This window comes from Bicyclus anynana, chromosome 2, assembly GCF_947172395.1.
Source record: "Bicyclus anynana chromosome 2, ilBicAnyn1.1, whole genome shotgun sequence".
Classification (NCBI taxonomy): domain Eukaryota; kingdom Metazoa; phylum Arthropoda; class Insecta; order Lepidoptera; family Nymphalidae; genus Bicyclus; species Bicyclus anynana.
The window spans coordinates 16,837,202-16,854,323 of NC_069084.1; the positions used below are offsets into that span (position 1 = coordinate 16,837,202).

The window sequence follows — 17,122 nt, forward strand, 5'->3', positions numbered from 1 at the left end:
GTTCATCGCCTTGACCGGTACCAGCGAGTGGAACAGATTCGTCAACACTTCTGGACCCGCTGGTCCAAAGAATACGTATCCGAACTGCAAACTCGAGTTAAATGGAGGGAAACTATTCAAGATCTCAAGCCCGATACAATGGTGATAATAAAAGAGGATAACTTTCCCCCATTGAAGTGGCATCTGGGGCGAGTAGTGAGGAGCATTCCTGGGAAGGACGGCGTTGCACGAGTGGCCGAAATCCGCACATCATCAGGACTCGTGCGACGTGCTTATACCAAAATCTGTCCCTTGGTCGATCCTGACGAAGCACTTTGAAATCCAGGATTCCAAGGCCGGGGGCATGTTGGCGCGCAACGAAACGTTACGTGGGCTGCGATTGGTCCACGTATCCTCTTCGAAGAAAAAACGTCACAATCAATTTATAAAACTGTCAAACTTTTAATTGTCATTATCATTCTATACTGTAACACGCAATAAAGTAACGCATCAATTTTGAATCACGAAAGGATTTTTATTTGTCTCCAAAAAAAGCGCAAAGTCTTGGAACGAATTAATCTACCAAACACAGTGAGTTTTTTGGAGATTAAGGGACTCTACTATAAACACGTCGTGACCGTCTCAGCCCCCATTCGCACAAGCGTTTTTTTAACGGGCGTAAAAAAAGCATTCAAATACAACAAATGCATTCCCAAGTATATGTTCACACAACAGCGTTTTTAAAACACGACGCTATTTTTCGAACGGTGTTGCATTTTCAATTTTAGCGTTAGAAATAGACCTTCATTTAACTTCATACTATATTTGAACGAATCAGCTGTCCGTCCTTGGTATTCAATACCGGCCAGTTCAAGATATCTTCACTTACTAAGTCCAACTCTATAAGTGAAGACATCTTTTGGCCAAGACCAAGCGCTTCGTATTGTCAACCGTTGCTCGCACTTTGTTACTCCTGGCAAAACGCTGGAATAAGCCACTCCTCCAAGGGAAAACTGGAAGAGGAATGGATTGTGTCTTCTGCCTCTGAAGTTGATCGCATTGCAAGACCCAGGTAAGTTCATATCCCGACCGCCACCCTTTTTTGTTTTCGGTCCAAGCATCGTTTCCCGCGATCTTGTTAAGGGTCCCAGGGTTTTGCTGGGGAAAGTGACTTGGCTGATACAATTTTTTTCTTTACAAGTTAGCCCTTGACTACAATCTCACCTGATGGTAATTTTAAATGAAACAGATGTTTTGTTTTATATGTGATGTCACATGCTCCCCATCATAGCTGATCGCGTTTCGGTTTTTGTAAGCCACAAATAAAAGAACTCTGATGTATTTTGCACAAAATTACACATTCGCAATGGATTACAAATTGAAAAATTATGTAGGCCATAATTGTATACCTATAAACAACCGTGTTCAACATATTTGATACTTCATTTAATTGCCACCGTGTAATTACCACCATTAAACGGTGGCGTGTCGCATCGCTTAACACAAACAACTAAGTATCAAAATTACAATTACACGCTCTATTATAAACTGCACTATATAAAGCCCGCTTTAAGATGGGGAAAGCATTATCTGCTTTGCTCTTTGTAGTACCAAAACTACTCTTTACCATCTTTACCGAGGAAATACTTGCCAAGCGATGGATTCTAAAATCTTTTTCCTAATTATTGGAATGGTGATCGCCTTAACTGCATACACCGTCTCCGCAGATCCAATATACGAAGAGGACAGGTTACCAATTCGGAGTCTAAGGCTTATGCCCTTCGCCGTCGCTTTCGATGATGACTACGGAGCGATGCACAGGCATCATCACTATGGTCATCATTACGGCAGGTATTGACCAGCGGGGTACGTGAGAGTTAACGGTCAATAAGGACCATAAAGTTTCATTGTATTAACACTGATTAATAAATGAAATACGCATAATAAATGTTTTTAATTTATTCCAAAAATAATTACCGAGATTTTTTTTTATATTTTATTTTATTAATTACTAATTTGCTGAAAGCGGTATCTTAAAAGTTCCCATTATGTCAGAGTAAAATATCGTCGCCGTAAATCGACACAGTAATAACCCTCCTTACAGTCTTATAGTCTTGCAGGCGTATCTGTCGCGACAACAAACATTTACTGCCACGACACAGCGAAGTAATGGGCACGTAGAACCGATAAAATCGGCCCGATCGAATGGGACGACGCCTATATTTCGAACAATACAGAACTATACTAAAGCCATACACGAGGAGTACTATTTACTAACAAACAAATTAGAAATGAGGGTAAAAAATGCATGTCATTTCATAATTTTTTTATTTTAAATTATATATAGTTCATAATAAAATGTTATTCATGGTAATGTAGGTGTGAAATGACTAGCAATTTATACCCTCATTTTTAATTTGTTTGTTGGTAAACAGTACTTCTTGAGTATGGCTTTAGTATAGGTGTTAGTTCAGTATCGTTCGGAATATCGGTGTCGTTCAATGAATATAAGTCGTTTTAGTGTTCTCACTCTAACGATTTTTATCATTGAACGACACAGCACTGCTGCAGACGACAGTCATCCAACGGTAAATTTCACTATTAACACAATAAGAACGCACCCTTCGTTGATGAGCTTACCTCAAAGCGTACCCCCGGTGGCACGAGCACGCAAAAGAGCCCATCGTGTTGTGGCACGCGTGCGAGCACGGCCGCTGCTCACACTCGTCCACGTCGCGGCACGTGCTCCCGTGCGCCGCGTACCCGCGCGAGCACGAGCACGCCGGCCCGCGCGGAGTCGCGTGGCACGCTTGCTGGCACGTGTCGCGTTGGCACGATTTGGCTGGATAGAAAAAATTCAACATAAAAGTAGTGTCCGACCGAACTGTCGGTTTCCGTTTCAAAGTATCGGCATAAATTTGTATATGTCGCAGGGATATGATAAAAACACAGATTTGGTCAATTCCCTGAGGGATGTAATCAAATCACGGAGAATGTTAAAATAACAACACGATTTTATCTTTTCCCTAAACTAATCTAGTGATTTGAACAAATCCCTAAATTGTTTCAGTGAAAAAACAGGTTATAACCTAAACACTGACCTAAGTGACCGGGTTGTTTATGTTCTAACCTAACATTTTTACAAAATTTACTTGCTGGTGTCCATTGATAATAATATATAAATGTTACTTTAAAAGCCAATAAGTATAGAAAGAGATTGTATAGCAGGACTTTTTCTTAGTCAGACTTTATGAAATAAGTCTAAATCTTGCTTCAGACTTAGCATCAAACAAGAACTGACATGTTTTTTGTCATTTCACTGAACCGATTCAGGGATTTGTTCCTATATTCAGCTCAAAGTTGAGCGCGAGTCTCCTCTCAGAATGAGAGGGGTCAGGTTAATAGTCCACCGCTTGGTGGGCCAATGAAAAAAAAAGTTCCACGCGATGTTTTTCTGCTATCAAATATTATTGAATTTATATTTTGCTTAGGTATTCTATAACATAATGTGTGTAAAAGTAAAAGACGATATCAGGGAAGGAGGTAAATAAAATATAATATCTCCAATAATTTACGTTAAAACTGCACAACTTTAGTTCATTAATGGCAGCTTATGACATATCTAACCGCACAGAGCGCCCTCGTCGGAAGCGTCGACGCAGTCTGTAGAGTTGTCGCACACTTGCGTCCACTCGACGCACTGCGAGTCGTCGCACCGGTAGCCCGAGCTGCAGTTGTCCGCGCGAACGGGATGATGAATAGGTAGCGGCATGGTTTTGCCCACTGTTGACGAATAAACTCTAATTTAGCTCAGCATCCAGAACAATAAATCTTTCCATTGATTTTACGTTCGAGAAACATATTTATAAACATTGATTAAAATTTAAGCATCAAACTACTTCAAAGTAAAGTGAACTATAAAAAGTAGTGATTAGGGTATTTTACTTTGAACTTTTTTGATGAATTTTAAAATTTTTTCAATGTATAAAAATATGACCAAATGTAAGTGAAAGAATAAAATAAATAAATAAAGTATAAATAAAATATATTAGTAAGAAACTGTTAAATGTAAGTCAGTTCACAGAACCCTGAAATAAACTGTGTAATTCATTATAAAAATTTCGCCTTTTCTTGACTTTTGTTCGACATATACAACGATACGCATCAGGCTTTGGAATAAGAATATAATCCCTATCGTCAGTTTAAGCAGATAATATAGTATGTGTCAACCGTTTTTAAATCCAAAAAGTGGATTAAATTTCTGCTGTTGCATTATCAATAATCAACCTCAATCCAATAAACAACGTGATGAGTCCGCTCCTTATCTCCTTTGTTTATAAAAGTCAAAATAAATCGATGACAATGACGACCACAGTTTGTCTAAATCCATACAAAAAAATAATAAACGCACACAGCGAGGTATTGGTAGAGTGCTGGGTGGCTCTAACGAGCTATGACCTTAACCCGTAACAGTGCGTGCAATACAATGGGGTCCCTGGTCACCTTTGACGCAGGCCTCGAAGGTCTCGTCGAAGCCGTCGCTGCAGTCCCAGCGGCCGTTGCACACGCGTCCTCGCCTCACACATTTGTACTCCTGGCGGCACGGAAACAGATCGCTGTCCGCACACCGCAATGGAAGATGATGCGGGTTGGGTGCTAGTTGGCTCTAACGAGCTATGACCTTAACCCGTAACAGTGCGTGAAATACAATGCGGTCCCCTGGTCACCTTTGACGCAGGCCTCGAAGGTCTCGTCGAAGCCGTCGCTGCAGTCCCAGCGGCCGTTGCACACGCGTCCTCGCCTCACACTTGTACTCCTGGCGGCACGGAAACAGATCGCTGTCCGCACACCGCAATGGAAGATGATGCGGGTTGGGTACTAGTTGGCTCTAACGAGCTATGACCTTAACCCGTAACAGTGCGTGCAATACAATGAGGTCCCCTGGTCACCTTTGACGCAGGCCTCGAAGGTCTCGTCGGAGCCGTCGCTGCAGTCCCGGCGGCCGTTGCACACGCGGCCTCGCCTCACACACTTGTACTCCTGGCGGCACGGGAACAGGTCACTGCCCGCACCGCCGCAGTGGAAGTCGCAGCCGTCTTCATCTGTCCCGCCGGGGCAGTCCACTCGGCCGTTGCATCTGAACAGCAAAAAAGAAACCTATAGTAGGGGAGCCGAAGACGAGATTTTTGCAGTTACTCGAGCGCGACAGATGAATATTCGGAGTATACCTTGCACGTTCTTGATTACCTCCACTAAGTATGAGCCCTTAATTATTATTAAGGTACGTTTAGGGCAACCAAAAAAACTTAAGAAATACTCAATCAGCACGTCAGATTAAGATAAGGTAGGTAGAGTTGATAGCTAAAAGGTATGCATTTCGAAAATCTGACGTTTTGAGAGTAACGTAAAGGAATGGAAGGGTTCTAAAGTTACAAAATAAAACCTCTTATATTTCTGTTATCGAGCCACGAGCGCGGTTAATGTTTTACTTATTTTGAATGAACTAATTTCCTGAATAATCGCTCATGTTTTCTGATGATTTCAGTAAGCCGAAGTAATAAAAATTGTCTTTAAAGTCTGTAGTTTTTTTTTCCCACCGCTGAAAGCGAAAAAAGTATATAACCTTTTATTCTTTCTATCACCTAATCTACCAAATCTAATCGATTTCAATGACGCTTTAGTAACTGCAAATTTAGCATCCCGGGCTCCCCTGCTACTAGTACCGCCCCAGCTTCGTATGGGTGCTACGTAGATGCTAATATTATGATTAGTCTATATTACAGCCTACAGGGTTTCTTTATGGCACATCCTCGCCCCCCAGGACGAAACGTACACGGCCCGGGAGCTGTTATGCCTCCGCTTTTTAAATAACCGACATATTTTTAACATGTACATATAAATCTTTTTCTTGTATCACTATCTATTGCTGAAAACTGCATTAATTATTTGGATAGTTTTGAAGATATAACCGAACATCTATTAATTAATGATTGTAATGGTACAATAAGTACAATAAATGTTAGTTGTTAAGCTTAAATAGTGCTAGGTACAATACCATAATGCCTAAGCACTATTGTAATGTCCGATGCCTCAACCACGTGGTGAAGTGTAAAAAAAAACTAAAGTAGTCGAAGCATTAAACAGCACTCTGTCATGTTTAGCACAACCTTAAAAAGGGTACCAACTCAGCATTGTGCTGAATAAACAGTGCTGATTTGATTGACGATTGATTGATGCATATATATTACCCTGCTCTACGCAGTTAGTAGATAATTAACTAATCTATCTATCTTCTTTATATATAAAAACTAAAAGTCATTCATCACGAAAACGAAAGGTTTTTTAGAGAACGCAATTTTATTTTTTTGATGTCTCTTAAATGAACTTTTTTAATTATGGTTCTACGACAAAGAATTCAATTAGCAACAAAAATGTTATAACATTTTTATTATTAGACAAGTTCGATAGGTAAAATCATTACAGCCCCTATTTTTAAGATGGCTTTCGTAGGACAAGATTGGCAACCCCACAAACATGGTTTTAGCTTTCCACTGACCCCTACACATAAAAAAAAAATGCGTCCTCTAGAAAACGCAACCCCACAGATAAAAGGACTCAGATTTATTTTGCAAAAATATTACACATCTGTATGTGCGTTTATTTAATATCAATTAAACCACATCGAATTAGACCGCAAAATTAAATATGGTTCTATTCCTAATTATACTAAAACGTGAAAAACAAAAGTGCGTGGCCGCCACAAGCATTGTAGGGCTCCGTAGATAAATTAGAAATGTAAACCATAATAATGCACAAATGGATCCCTAAATAACAAAATGGCGCTGTGATATTTACGTATATATTACACTCGTAGTATAATAGTCTCTAAGAGCCGTGATAGCCCAGTGGAAATGACCTCTGCCTCCTATTCCTGAGGGTGTAGGTTCGAATCTGGTCCGGGGCATCCGCATTTACAGACACACGGACGATCACTTTTTCATTATAATTAGTTTTAATAACGCACACAAATTCCGACCAATTAGGAACCTACTCTTTCTTTTGAAGTGGATTAAAAATGGCATTAAAGTATCTGTTTCCTTTTTATGTGTATGTATAATGTATATACATTATTTTACAAGCCCGATCCGATCGATATACGATAATGCTAGGCGTCCACAGATCCGCATCGTCGCATCGCATCAAACGGATTTTTAATTTTACGTTAGATAAAATCCAATCGATGCGATCTGTACAATGCGGATCAGCGGACGCAATTGTATGGATTTCTATACAAAGAATACTAAAGTCCGTTTGATGCGATGCGTCCAATGCGTACTATGCGAATCTGTGGACGCCTGCTGTAGAAAGGACATATTTAATTTCGAATAAATAACTCGTTTTCCGTGAAGTGAGAGTACATAGGTAGGTACATGAGGCGTGTCTAAATATGTAGGTTATAATTATTTATAATTTACCTACAAGCAACCGTGTTCAACATATTCAATATTTTGTAGTTCACTGTTAATTAAACGGTAGCGTGTCGCATCGCTTAATACAAACAATCAGTTATCAAAATTACAATTACACGCTCCATTATAAACTTCACTACATAAAGCCCGCTTTAAGATGGGGAAATCATTGTGTTTCCCCTTGCACTACCAACCCTAGAATCTACCAACAAACGACATACTTGCCAAGACATGGATTTCAAAGTATTTTTCCTATTCATTGGTATGGCAATCGCCTTAACTGGTTACACTGTCTCCGCAGTTGCCATATGGGAAGGAGATAGGCTACCAATTCGGAGTCTAAGTTTTATGCCCATCATGGAAATGCCTTACGGTGATCGCCTCATGTATGGGCCAAGGCAAATCTTCGATAACAGGAATTTCCCAACAGGCTAAGTGAAAGTGCAGGGTTAATGTGTGGAAGGGAATTAAATGTCATTGTATTAAAACTGATTAATAAATGATGTAAGTATAATAAACGTTTTTAATTTTTTCCATAAAAATATTGCCTCATAGAACTTCCGCACTGGCCCAGAGGTTACTTTAACCGATTACGCAGAGCACGTAACGGAAGCTTTCAAAATGAATTATATTTTTTGCCACATTGTTCATTGATGCTTCTCTCATCTTGGTCGCAGCGTAATTGTCCACATGTAAATAATCTATCGAACAGACTTAGTTCAGCTGCATATGCGGTAAAAAAAATTCGTCATATGGCTGACACGAGAAAAGAGCTGTTCTTGCGATATATAAAATAGGACCTAAAGAGTCGTTAGAGAAATAAAAATTATGAATGTACATTGTCAGTACATATTTGAGAATTTAATACATATTTTTTCATAAAAACGTATAAGTAACTTTAAAATGTGTGCTCCTTTACGCTGCGGCTACAGAAGTGATTTGGCTAAAATTTGGAATAAAAATAGATTTTACTCTGGATTATGAGACGAATATCTTAGCATTCCATGGATTCACCGTGCAGGTGCCGAGTCCATCGCGTGGTAGAGAGAAAAACACCAAACAAAGTCCAGGACTTGTGACTACTGGATAGGGTTAAGTAATTCCTTGACCATCGATCAACACTCCCCTTCTCTGCTCGTGTTGTTCTCCCTACCTATCTAAATTTGGTAAGATCCTATTAGAGCAGAACTTCGGAATGTTAGTCTCCCACGGCACAGTAAGCTCTACAAGTACTATTCGCTTTGTTTGTTTCTACAAAATGAAAATGTCTGGTCTAATCTCGAAACAGCGACATCCGCTGGGATTTTATAATATTTCTCATACGTATCCATTAATGAAGTCCAATCAGGTGCAGAACCTAGGATTGAGTAAGGCTTACTAGATGATTTTGTTATTGAACCTGCTTTGACGAAGTTAATTTGTCTTTTATTTGTAGTCAATCCTTTTTGAGCTCTAGCTACTGAAAGGCTTATAGCTTCACGTATAATTTGGAGTACTCTATCATGACGACGTGAGTAAGGACCCCTATCCAGGAGCACCTTGCATTCAACCAACAAGTGCCTTGCTGTTCCTATTGCCTCACCACAAGTATAGCAAGATTTTTCAGTGGCTTTCCCCCATCGTACTAAATTGCTCTGATCTGGGAGAGTCATTCGAAAGGCATTAAGATAGAATTTTAATAGGACAGCAACCAGTCACATAGGCTACTTATCATCCCGGAAAGCCCATGGTTCCCGCGGGATTAGTAAAAAACTGCCTTCGACGCGGACGAAGTCGGATCGTCCGCTAGCATTTGATATTTTGTAGTTCACTATAAATAAAACGGTGGCGTATCACATCGCTTAATACAAACAACCAGGTATCAAAATTAGAATTACACGCTCCATTATAAACTGCGCTATATAAAGTCCGCTTTAAGATGGAGAAATCATTGTGTATCCCTTTGCACGAGCAACATACTTGCCAAGCGATGGATTTCAAACTCTTCTTCCTATTTATTGGTATGGCAATCGCCTTAACTGGTCACACCGTCTCCGGAGTTGCCATATGGGAAGGAGATAGGTTACCAATTCGGAGTCTAAGGTTCATGCCCGTCTTGCACGTGCCTTACGATGATGATTTCATGCAAACGCGAAGGGAAGTCTTCGATGGCAAGCTTTGCCCAGCAGGCTACGTTAAAGTGCTGGGTAGATGTGTGGAAAAGCATTAAATGTCATTGTATTAAAACTGATTAATAAATGAAATTGTATGTATAATTAACGTTTTTAATTGATTCCAAAAATGATTACCTACATTCCAAAAATTATACAGAACTGCCTCATTGTTTCAGAGGTTAGCATTATGTGGCTTTTGATTACGATTGTACGGCTGTAACGGGATGGATTCTTCGTTCGGCCTTTGTTTTCTCCTAAGAATTTTTCAGTAAAAGTTTTCAGCTCGAAAACTTACCCCCTAAAAGGTACCCCCGTACCTCGGCCGTAAAATAATTTAACATTATCATAATCTAAACTCCAAATTTTTGCTCCTAATACAAAGAGAGGACTAATCCAGAAGTGGGCGGTTAAAAAAGGTTAATAATGACGATGATGATGACATAGAAATTATAAAAACGAGGGTGTGATCTGAAAGACGTAGGATTTGACGACGAAGGATCTACCGCGTGACGCATGTACCGCATTCGTCTTCGCTCGGTAGATTTGATAAAATCAGAACTATTAATTTCTTTGAATATACCTAATCTTGTTTAGACTTCATAAATAAATACAAAAATGATGTAGAATTGTTAAAAGCGGCTCGTAACAACAAGAAAAAGTACGTATGGAAAAATTAATTATATGTATAAAATAAACACAAATAAAAACACAATTAAATTTCATTTTCCTTATACTGTCTCACACGGGTCATATTTTGATTGGACCAAACTCCGAACGTCTCTGATGGATACCCAATCGTCCCGATTTTTTTTCCCTAAAGGTGGCAACCCTTGTTGAGAGGTCACTCACCTTGCCACCCCGATACACTAGGGTTGTGTATGGAGGTCACCATCATCATATCAGCCGATGGACATCCACAGCACGACATAGGCCTTTTATACGGACTTCCAAAAATCACGATCCTGAGCCGCCTGCGACTTCATTGGTTCAGGTTTGGCTGGTGGCGGCTTCGGCCGTGGCTAGTTACCACTCTATCGGCAAAGACATACCGCCAAGCGATTTAGCGTTCTGACGATGTCATGTCCCGAGACCTATAATCTCACCATCAGGTGAGATTATAGTCTAAGGCTAACTTGTAAAGAATAAAAAGAAATCTATATTGTCTCCCCCCGAACCTAAAGGGATACCTGAGCACTCTTTTGGCACCCCATGACACACTAATGGATTGTGTATGGAGGTGTCAAGTCAATAATAATTCAATAATTATATAATAATTATTAAACGAACTTATGATAGCCTAGTGGATATGACCTCTGTCTCCGATTCCGGAGAGTGTAGGCTCAAATCATGTCTGGAGCATGCACCTCCAACTTTTCAGTTATGTGTATTTTAAGAAATTAAATTTCACGTGTCTCAAACGGTGAAGTAAAAACATCGTGAGGTAACCTGCATACCTACCTGTGAATTTTTTTAATCTTCTGCGTGTGTGAAGTCTGCTAATCCGCATTGGGTCAGCTTGGTGGACTATGGCCTAGCCACTTTCATTCTGAGAGGAGACTCGAGATCAACAGTGAGCTGAATATGGGTTGATAATGACAATGACAACGCACCTGGCAGTGAGTGGCAAGCACATGGTCCGGTTCCGCTCGCACGCATGCTCCCACGGCGAACATGTTATCACGTGCTCCTGTTACGTAAAATCACAGATTAATCAATAACAGGCAGATGGAGCGCACGGAACACGACGGCGTCATAGCCGCTCCAAATACAAGATTCAAATACAAGACGAAGCGATCAGTAACCTTCAATAAAATGGTGTCTCATGTTTTTAAAACTATTCGCAAAACTAAAGAAATAAGATGGAGTATTTTTTTATTGGTAATTATTGATTATTATATTAATTTACGTAATTGTTTGTAATACAAATTATGAAAAAACTTGACTTGAAATCGTGACTTTTGTTTTTTTATGGGTTTCACCGTCTTCACCACGCAGTTTGTAAAGACTCACTCGAGTTACTCTGTGTGTAAAATAAAAATGTTAGAGTTTGGCCAATGAAAGTAGATACTGAAATCGCCCGCCAAATTAAAAAAAAAAATCATAAATAGTAAATACTAAAATGATTATAGTGCAAATATTGTAATAACTGAATAGAATACTAAATTATAGGTAGTAATGTATTCACTAACAAAAAAATTATGAAAACGTAGGTTTTTTTTAAATTTGTTTAAATGATTTTTTAAATTTAACGGGCGATTTCAGTCTCTACTTTCAATAGCCAAACTCTAGTAAATTTTTTCGATCCTTCAAAGTCAAAGTCATTTTTCATTCAATTCACGAGCAGTGGGTGTTAGTGACTCACCGACACTTCGATGAAGTCGGTCAAGTCGCAGCCGTCCTCGTCGGCGTGGTCGGCGCAGTCGGACTTGCCGTCGCACCGCTTGTACACAGCCACGCACGACCCGTTGCCGCACTCGAACGTGCCCGACGGACACGACTTTGTGTCTAAAATGTTTTAACACATTCGCTGCGGTACGAGGTCCATTGACCTCGTGCGTCTAAAGTCGTCTAGAGTTAGGAGGTCAAAAAACCTCGTACCGCACCAGAGGAAAGTACAGAAAACTCAGTGCCGCAGCGAACGTTAATTAATCATATGAAAATGTTATACAGGGTGCTCTGCTCGGGAGTATTTCCCATAACTTGAAGGTGTTGACGAGTCCACATATAGGGGCCGAACTGCAAAACTAATATTTTTTTTTAACTAAAAAAAAAAGTTTAATAATAAAATACAACCGACTTCATAATTATAAAATTGTTTTTACTAAACTAAAAAGAAAAAAATAACATGGTATGACATACCATGTTATTTTTTTCACTGATGAAACTGAGAAGGTATCACATACCAGGTATGTGATACCTTCTCAGTTTCATCAGTGCGATCAGTTTGAAGGCGGTACCAAGGTAGTGTTAAGTCAATTAAAGCTGTTTCTAAAGGAATTGTCTGAAAATCTTAAATCTTTATGATTTCAACAGGTTGAATATTAATACATCCCTAACTTCGAATAAAACTGAGAAGGTAGCACATACGATGTTATTTTTCGCTTTTTAGTTAAGTAAAAACATTTTTATAATTTTGAAGTTGGTTGTATTTTTTTATTAAAATTTTTTATTTTGTCAATTTTTAAAACTAAACAAGCTATTTTAAAACTTTTGTCAGACTCTCAGTTTGTCGGCCTAATCTCTGGAACGGCTGAAGCGATTTCAATGGGACTTTCACAGAAAAATATATAGGTTACTTTTTATCGCGGAAAAATCCATGGTTCCCGCGGGATTTGTGATAAACTAAATACCACACGAAGTCGCAAGGGTCCGTCAGTAAATAATATATGTAATTATATAAATTACTATTGATGTAAAAATAATATAAATATATTGCAACTAACCACATCCAACCTCATCCGAGCCGTCAGCACAGTCTTCGTTTCTGTCGCACTTCCATGTAATCGGGATGCATTTCCCACTGGCACACCTGTCGAAAGGAGTACCTATTTATTATCTTGAGGCATGGGTTTTTTTGGGTTCCGTACATCAAAAAGAAAAACACTTATAGGGTCACTTTATTGTCAGTCTGTCTGTAAAGACCCTTAATCCGAGGGAGGTCTAAGTACAAACTACAGTGCCTTAAAGCACACAATGACTTGTGAAACAAGCCTTACAAAGAAATTTAATTATTTTAATTTAATGTATTCATACAATTATATTAGCTGTGACGTCACACGGGTCTCAGCTGAAAATCAGCGCCGTGTATTATGCTTGTATGTAGTGCAAGGATGCTGAGCTGACTTTCTTTTTAAGGGTTACAGACAGACATGCTGTCATAAAGATAGGGTACTGACTGTCTGTAAATTTTAGAAATGAATAAATTTATTTTCTTTCTTTCTTTCTTTCAAATTGAAGTAACTTTAGAGAAAATATATAAACATCCAAACAGTTCCTGTTACCTTGGTACTTTGAGATTGTGTTTGTTTGTTTTAATTTTTCTTAATATTTTAAAAGATTTTAGTGTGTGTAAATATCTACCTCCTACATCTGTTAATGTTTTTTGTATGTGACGATTTCAGCAAGTTCACTCCACCTACTGTAAGCCGCATAAAAAACTTATTTACAATACAAAAACCTTAATAGTTAATAAAAACGGCCAAGTGCGAGTCGGACTTGCGCACGAACGGTTGCGTACCATCACATTAATATTATTTAGGCGAAAGTTTGTGTGTAAGTGTGTATGTTTATTCCTCTTTTGCGCTGCGGTGACTAAAGCGATTTGAAATTTGGAATGGACATATATTTTACTCAGGAGTAAAAATAAAGCATATACAGCAATATATAGGCTACTTTTCATCCCGAAATAAATCCATGGTTCCCGCAGGATTTGGGTAAAACTGTATTACACGCGGAGGAAGTCGCGGGCGTCCTCTAGTTATCTATAAAAACGGCAAAAAGCAGGTTTGGTGTATGGGAGCCCCCTTAAATATATATTTTCTTTTTATTTCTTGTTGTAGCGGCAACAAAAATACATCATCTGTGAACATTTCAACGGGCCAACTATCACAGTTTATGAGATACAGCCTGGTGTGGTGACAAACAGACTGAGTTTTACGTATTTTTAGTATTATCAAGGAGTAATACTTAGAAATAGGGTACCGTTTTACCCTTTGGGTGCGGAACCCCAAAAATCACTTACATGAACTCAGTATGCATGCACGATCTGACGTCACATGCGTCGGGATGCTCGTCGGAGCCGTCCGCGCAGTCGGAGTGCCCGTCGCATGCCAGCGACCTGTCGACGCACGCCGAATTGTCGGCGCATCGGAACTCCTCGGAATCACACTTCAGTGGTTTGGATACTGGGGCAATTGGTGCTGGTAAATAGAATGAAAGTTATAAACAATGGAAGGAAAGTTATAAACGATAGCTATAATATAGGTTGGAAATAAAATTCTGAGTAAATCGATATTCTTTTGCAAGCCGAAATTGCAATTTCTATAACAAAAAAACAAAACTTTAAAATGGGGATTGTTCGTTTATGCTAAAAGGGTAGCAACACTCAAAACTAATAAATTCAAAATGTAAAAACGTCATGTGTCAGTTGTCAGTGTCAGTGACCTTTGTAAATTTATAACTTGATTTTTTTTACCTTGAGGAATACACGTTATTGTTTAAGTTTTGCACAAGAATTTTATTTGGCCATCTAATTTCAAGTTCCAACATATTTAAACAGGGATAATGACTAGGTTTATATATTGATTTTTATGATACATTCAGGTAAATAAAGTCAATGTTAACTAATTTATGCATAAAAAGCAAAGATTGTCTGGATATTTGCAAAATAAATATGATTATAAAATTTCAAAATCTATTAAAAATCTTTTATCGTAATTAGATGAAAATTGATACAGTTCCTTACATTAAATGTGTCATTTTTCAATAAATGAACTATAAACATAAACGCACAAATAACAAAGATATTAGTTTATGATGACCTACGCCATTAAATCATACCATTTTGTATGGGGCGTTTTTCAGGGATCCGCGGCAGCGCCGCAAATCTGATCCTTTAAATCCCTGTAGCTCCGAAAGTAATGATCGCAGATACCCTGTTACTTTTACAAAATTGCTTTACGATTAGCATACTCCTAATTTATATACAATTTAAAAATCTGTCATCATCCCTATGGTGGCCTCTGTCCACAAAGTCAAAACTCACCTTTAGACACACTTTGGCACTCTTGAGTTTTGGGAATGCAAACTCCATTACAATCAGTTTTGTCTGCTGGACACGTGTCTGGCTTCTTAGTAACAGCTTCTGTAAATGTAAATAATTGAACTACAATGCTATGTGTATATGATGAGAAACAGTGACGTATAACTAGCCGATACCCCGCGGTTTCACCCGTATAGTTCCCGATCTGGTTAGCCTATATAGTTAGTTAGAATAAAATATAGCCAATAACACTCGCAAATAATGTGACTTTTACCAATAGGAAGTTACGTATTCCAACGGGAAGTTTGCGGATAAAACTGTGGGCATATGCTGGTAAGGGAGCCGCTGGATGGTGGCGGCTTAAGACTGTGGTATACAAGCCTATGCAAGAGGCCTATGTCCAGTAGTGGTACATCGGCTGTTAATGATTTTAATGATGATGACGCCGGTAAATAAATAATTAATCTCACCACATCCTTCCTCGTCTTCCCCAAACATGCAGTCCTTAACACCGTCGCACTTCTTCTCAGCAGCGAAGCATTGGACGCTCCTGTGGCAGTAGATCTCTTCAGGGCGACACTCCACGAACTCCATGCATTGGTCGAAGGTGAGGAAACCCGGGGGACAGCGGCAGGTGTAGCCCATGCTGCTCACTTCGGCGTGCGGCGTGTGTGGCGCTTGCAGGCAGACGTGGGAGCATGGGGTGGGGGATTGGGAGCATTTGTGGTGACGGTACGGGTTTTTGGAACCCGGTGGTGGAGATGTCGTTAGTATGTGCAGGTGGGTTTGGTTAGGGAATATCGCTGTAAAGGATTATTGAATTAACACAACTTCAATTTCAACCATATTTAATACCTATTAATGTAAACAAGCCTTTTTATTATTGATTTCTTTGCGCGATAAACCTACAAATACTCTGAGAGATCTGAGAGAGGCAAAAAAACCCCAAGTACTCATTTAATTGAAAAATCTTCTATGTATATTTCACTTCAAAACCGGAGGATTCACAAGACTGACTCATGTTCAGTTCTGAAGTGTCCTTCAAAAGTGTTGTATGTGTCAAAACAACACATTGATTTACTGTAGGTCTAACAGGCGTGTCATGATATTTCTCGTGAAGACAAATGATATATTATCGACCAATAGTGGCGGATCGAAAATATCGCTCTCTTTCTTTCGTTCCAAAGAGAGCGATATTCACAGCTAGGAGGCTATTGGTCAACGATGTTCTTGTTCTTTTCACGAGATTTTTAGAGAGGCCTTTTTTTTAAAAAAAAAAAAAGTATTTGCCTATATTTTTATTATATGACCAATATTCCCATTCCCCTCCAACTAGTCGGGAAAGACTGTATCAGGAGTGGGTACAACAATAGACAAACAGGGCGGGGATCGAACCACCACCCCACGGTGATGAGTCAAACCGCTCTTACCGATGAGCTATTGTGGCTTAAATTACCTTACGTTTACGGTTTACTCACAAAGCTCCATGCGGCGTATCTGATGCATCTTGTGGGACGCCTCGTGCACGCTGGCCCAGTACAGGCGGGCCGACTGTCTGTCCGTCCAGAACACGTGCGTGTCGCTCACTGCCAAACTAGCCACGGGGGATGGCACTTCGCTGAATATATCTCTTCCTGCACCTGAAATTGAAATTCCTGCACCATTATTGAATCTGATCAAAAGCAACCGCCTTAAATCCATCATTTTCCACATTACTGTGGAGGAAACTGTCAGTTTTTTCATTGTAAAACTCAAATTTT

At 39.3% G+C, this 17,122-nt stretch overlaps 2 protein-coding genes across 5 annotated transcripts in view; one reads left to right on the plus strand and one right to left on the minus strand.

Moving 5' to 3' along the window:
• LOC112050248 (phosphatidylinositol-3-phosphatase SAC1) overlaps window positions 1–17,122 on the plus strand; it is a 260,117-nt gene that overhangs the window by 155,431 nt on the left and 87,564 nt on the right. The gene's annotated exons all lie outside the window — the stretch shown is intronic.
• The window catches only part of LOC112050264 (prolow-density lipoprotein receptor-related protein 1), a 45,691-nt gene that overhangs the window by 14,159 nt on the left and 14,410 nt on the right, over window positions 1–17,122 (minus strand). For 2 of the 4 annotated variants that reach the window (XM_052888160.1, XM_052888170.1), the window contains 10 exons: window positions 16,841–17,017; window positions 15,833–16,165; window positions 15,366–15,464; window positions 14,343–14,520; window positions 13,045–13,130; window positions 11,964–12,106; window positions 11,212–11,288; window positions 4,929–5,116; window positions 3,607–3,762; window positions 2,620–2,821 (listed from right to left, as the gene is read on the minus strand). In XM_052888160.1, the coding sequence (XP_052744120.1) occupies window positions 2,620–2,821; window positions 3,607–3,762; window positions 4,929–5,116; window positions 11,212–11,288; window positions 11,964–12,106; window positions 13,045–13,130; window positions 14,343–14,520; window positions 15,366–15,464; window positions 15,833–16,165; window positions 16,841–17,017 (1,639 nt within the window). The remainder of the gene's footprint in view (window positions 1–2,619; window positions 2,822–3,606; window positions 3,763–4,928; window positions 5,117–11,211; window positions 11,289–11,963; window positions 12,107–13,044; window positions 13,131–14,342; window positions 14,521–15,365; window positions 15,465–15,832; window positions 16,166–16,840; window positions 17,018–17,122) is intronic. The other 2 variants (XM_052888162.1, XM_052888164.1) reach the window with 2 other exon arrangements.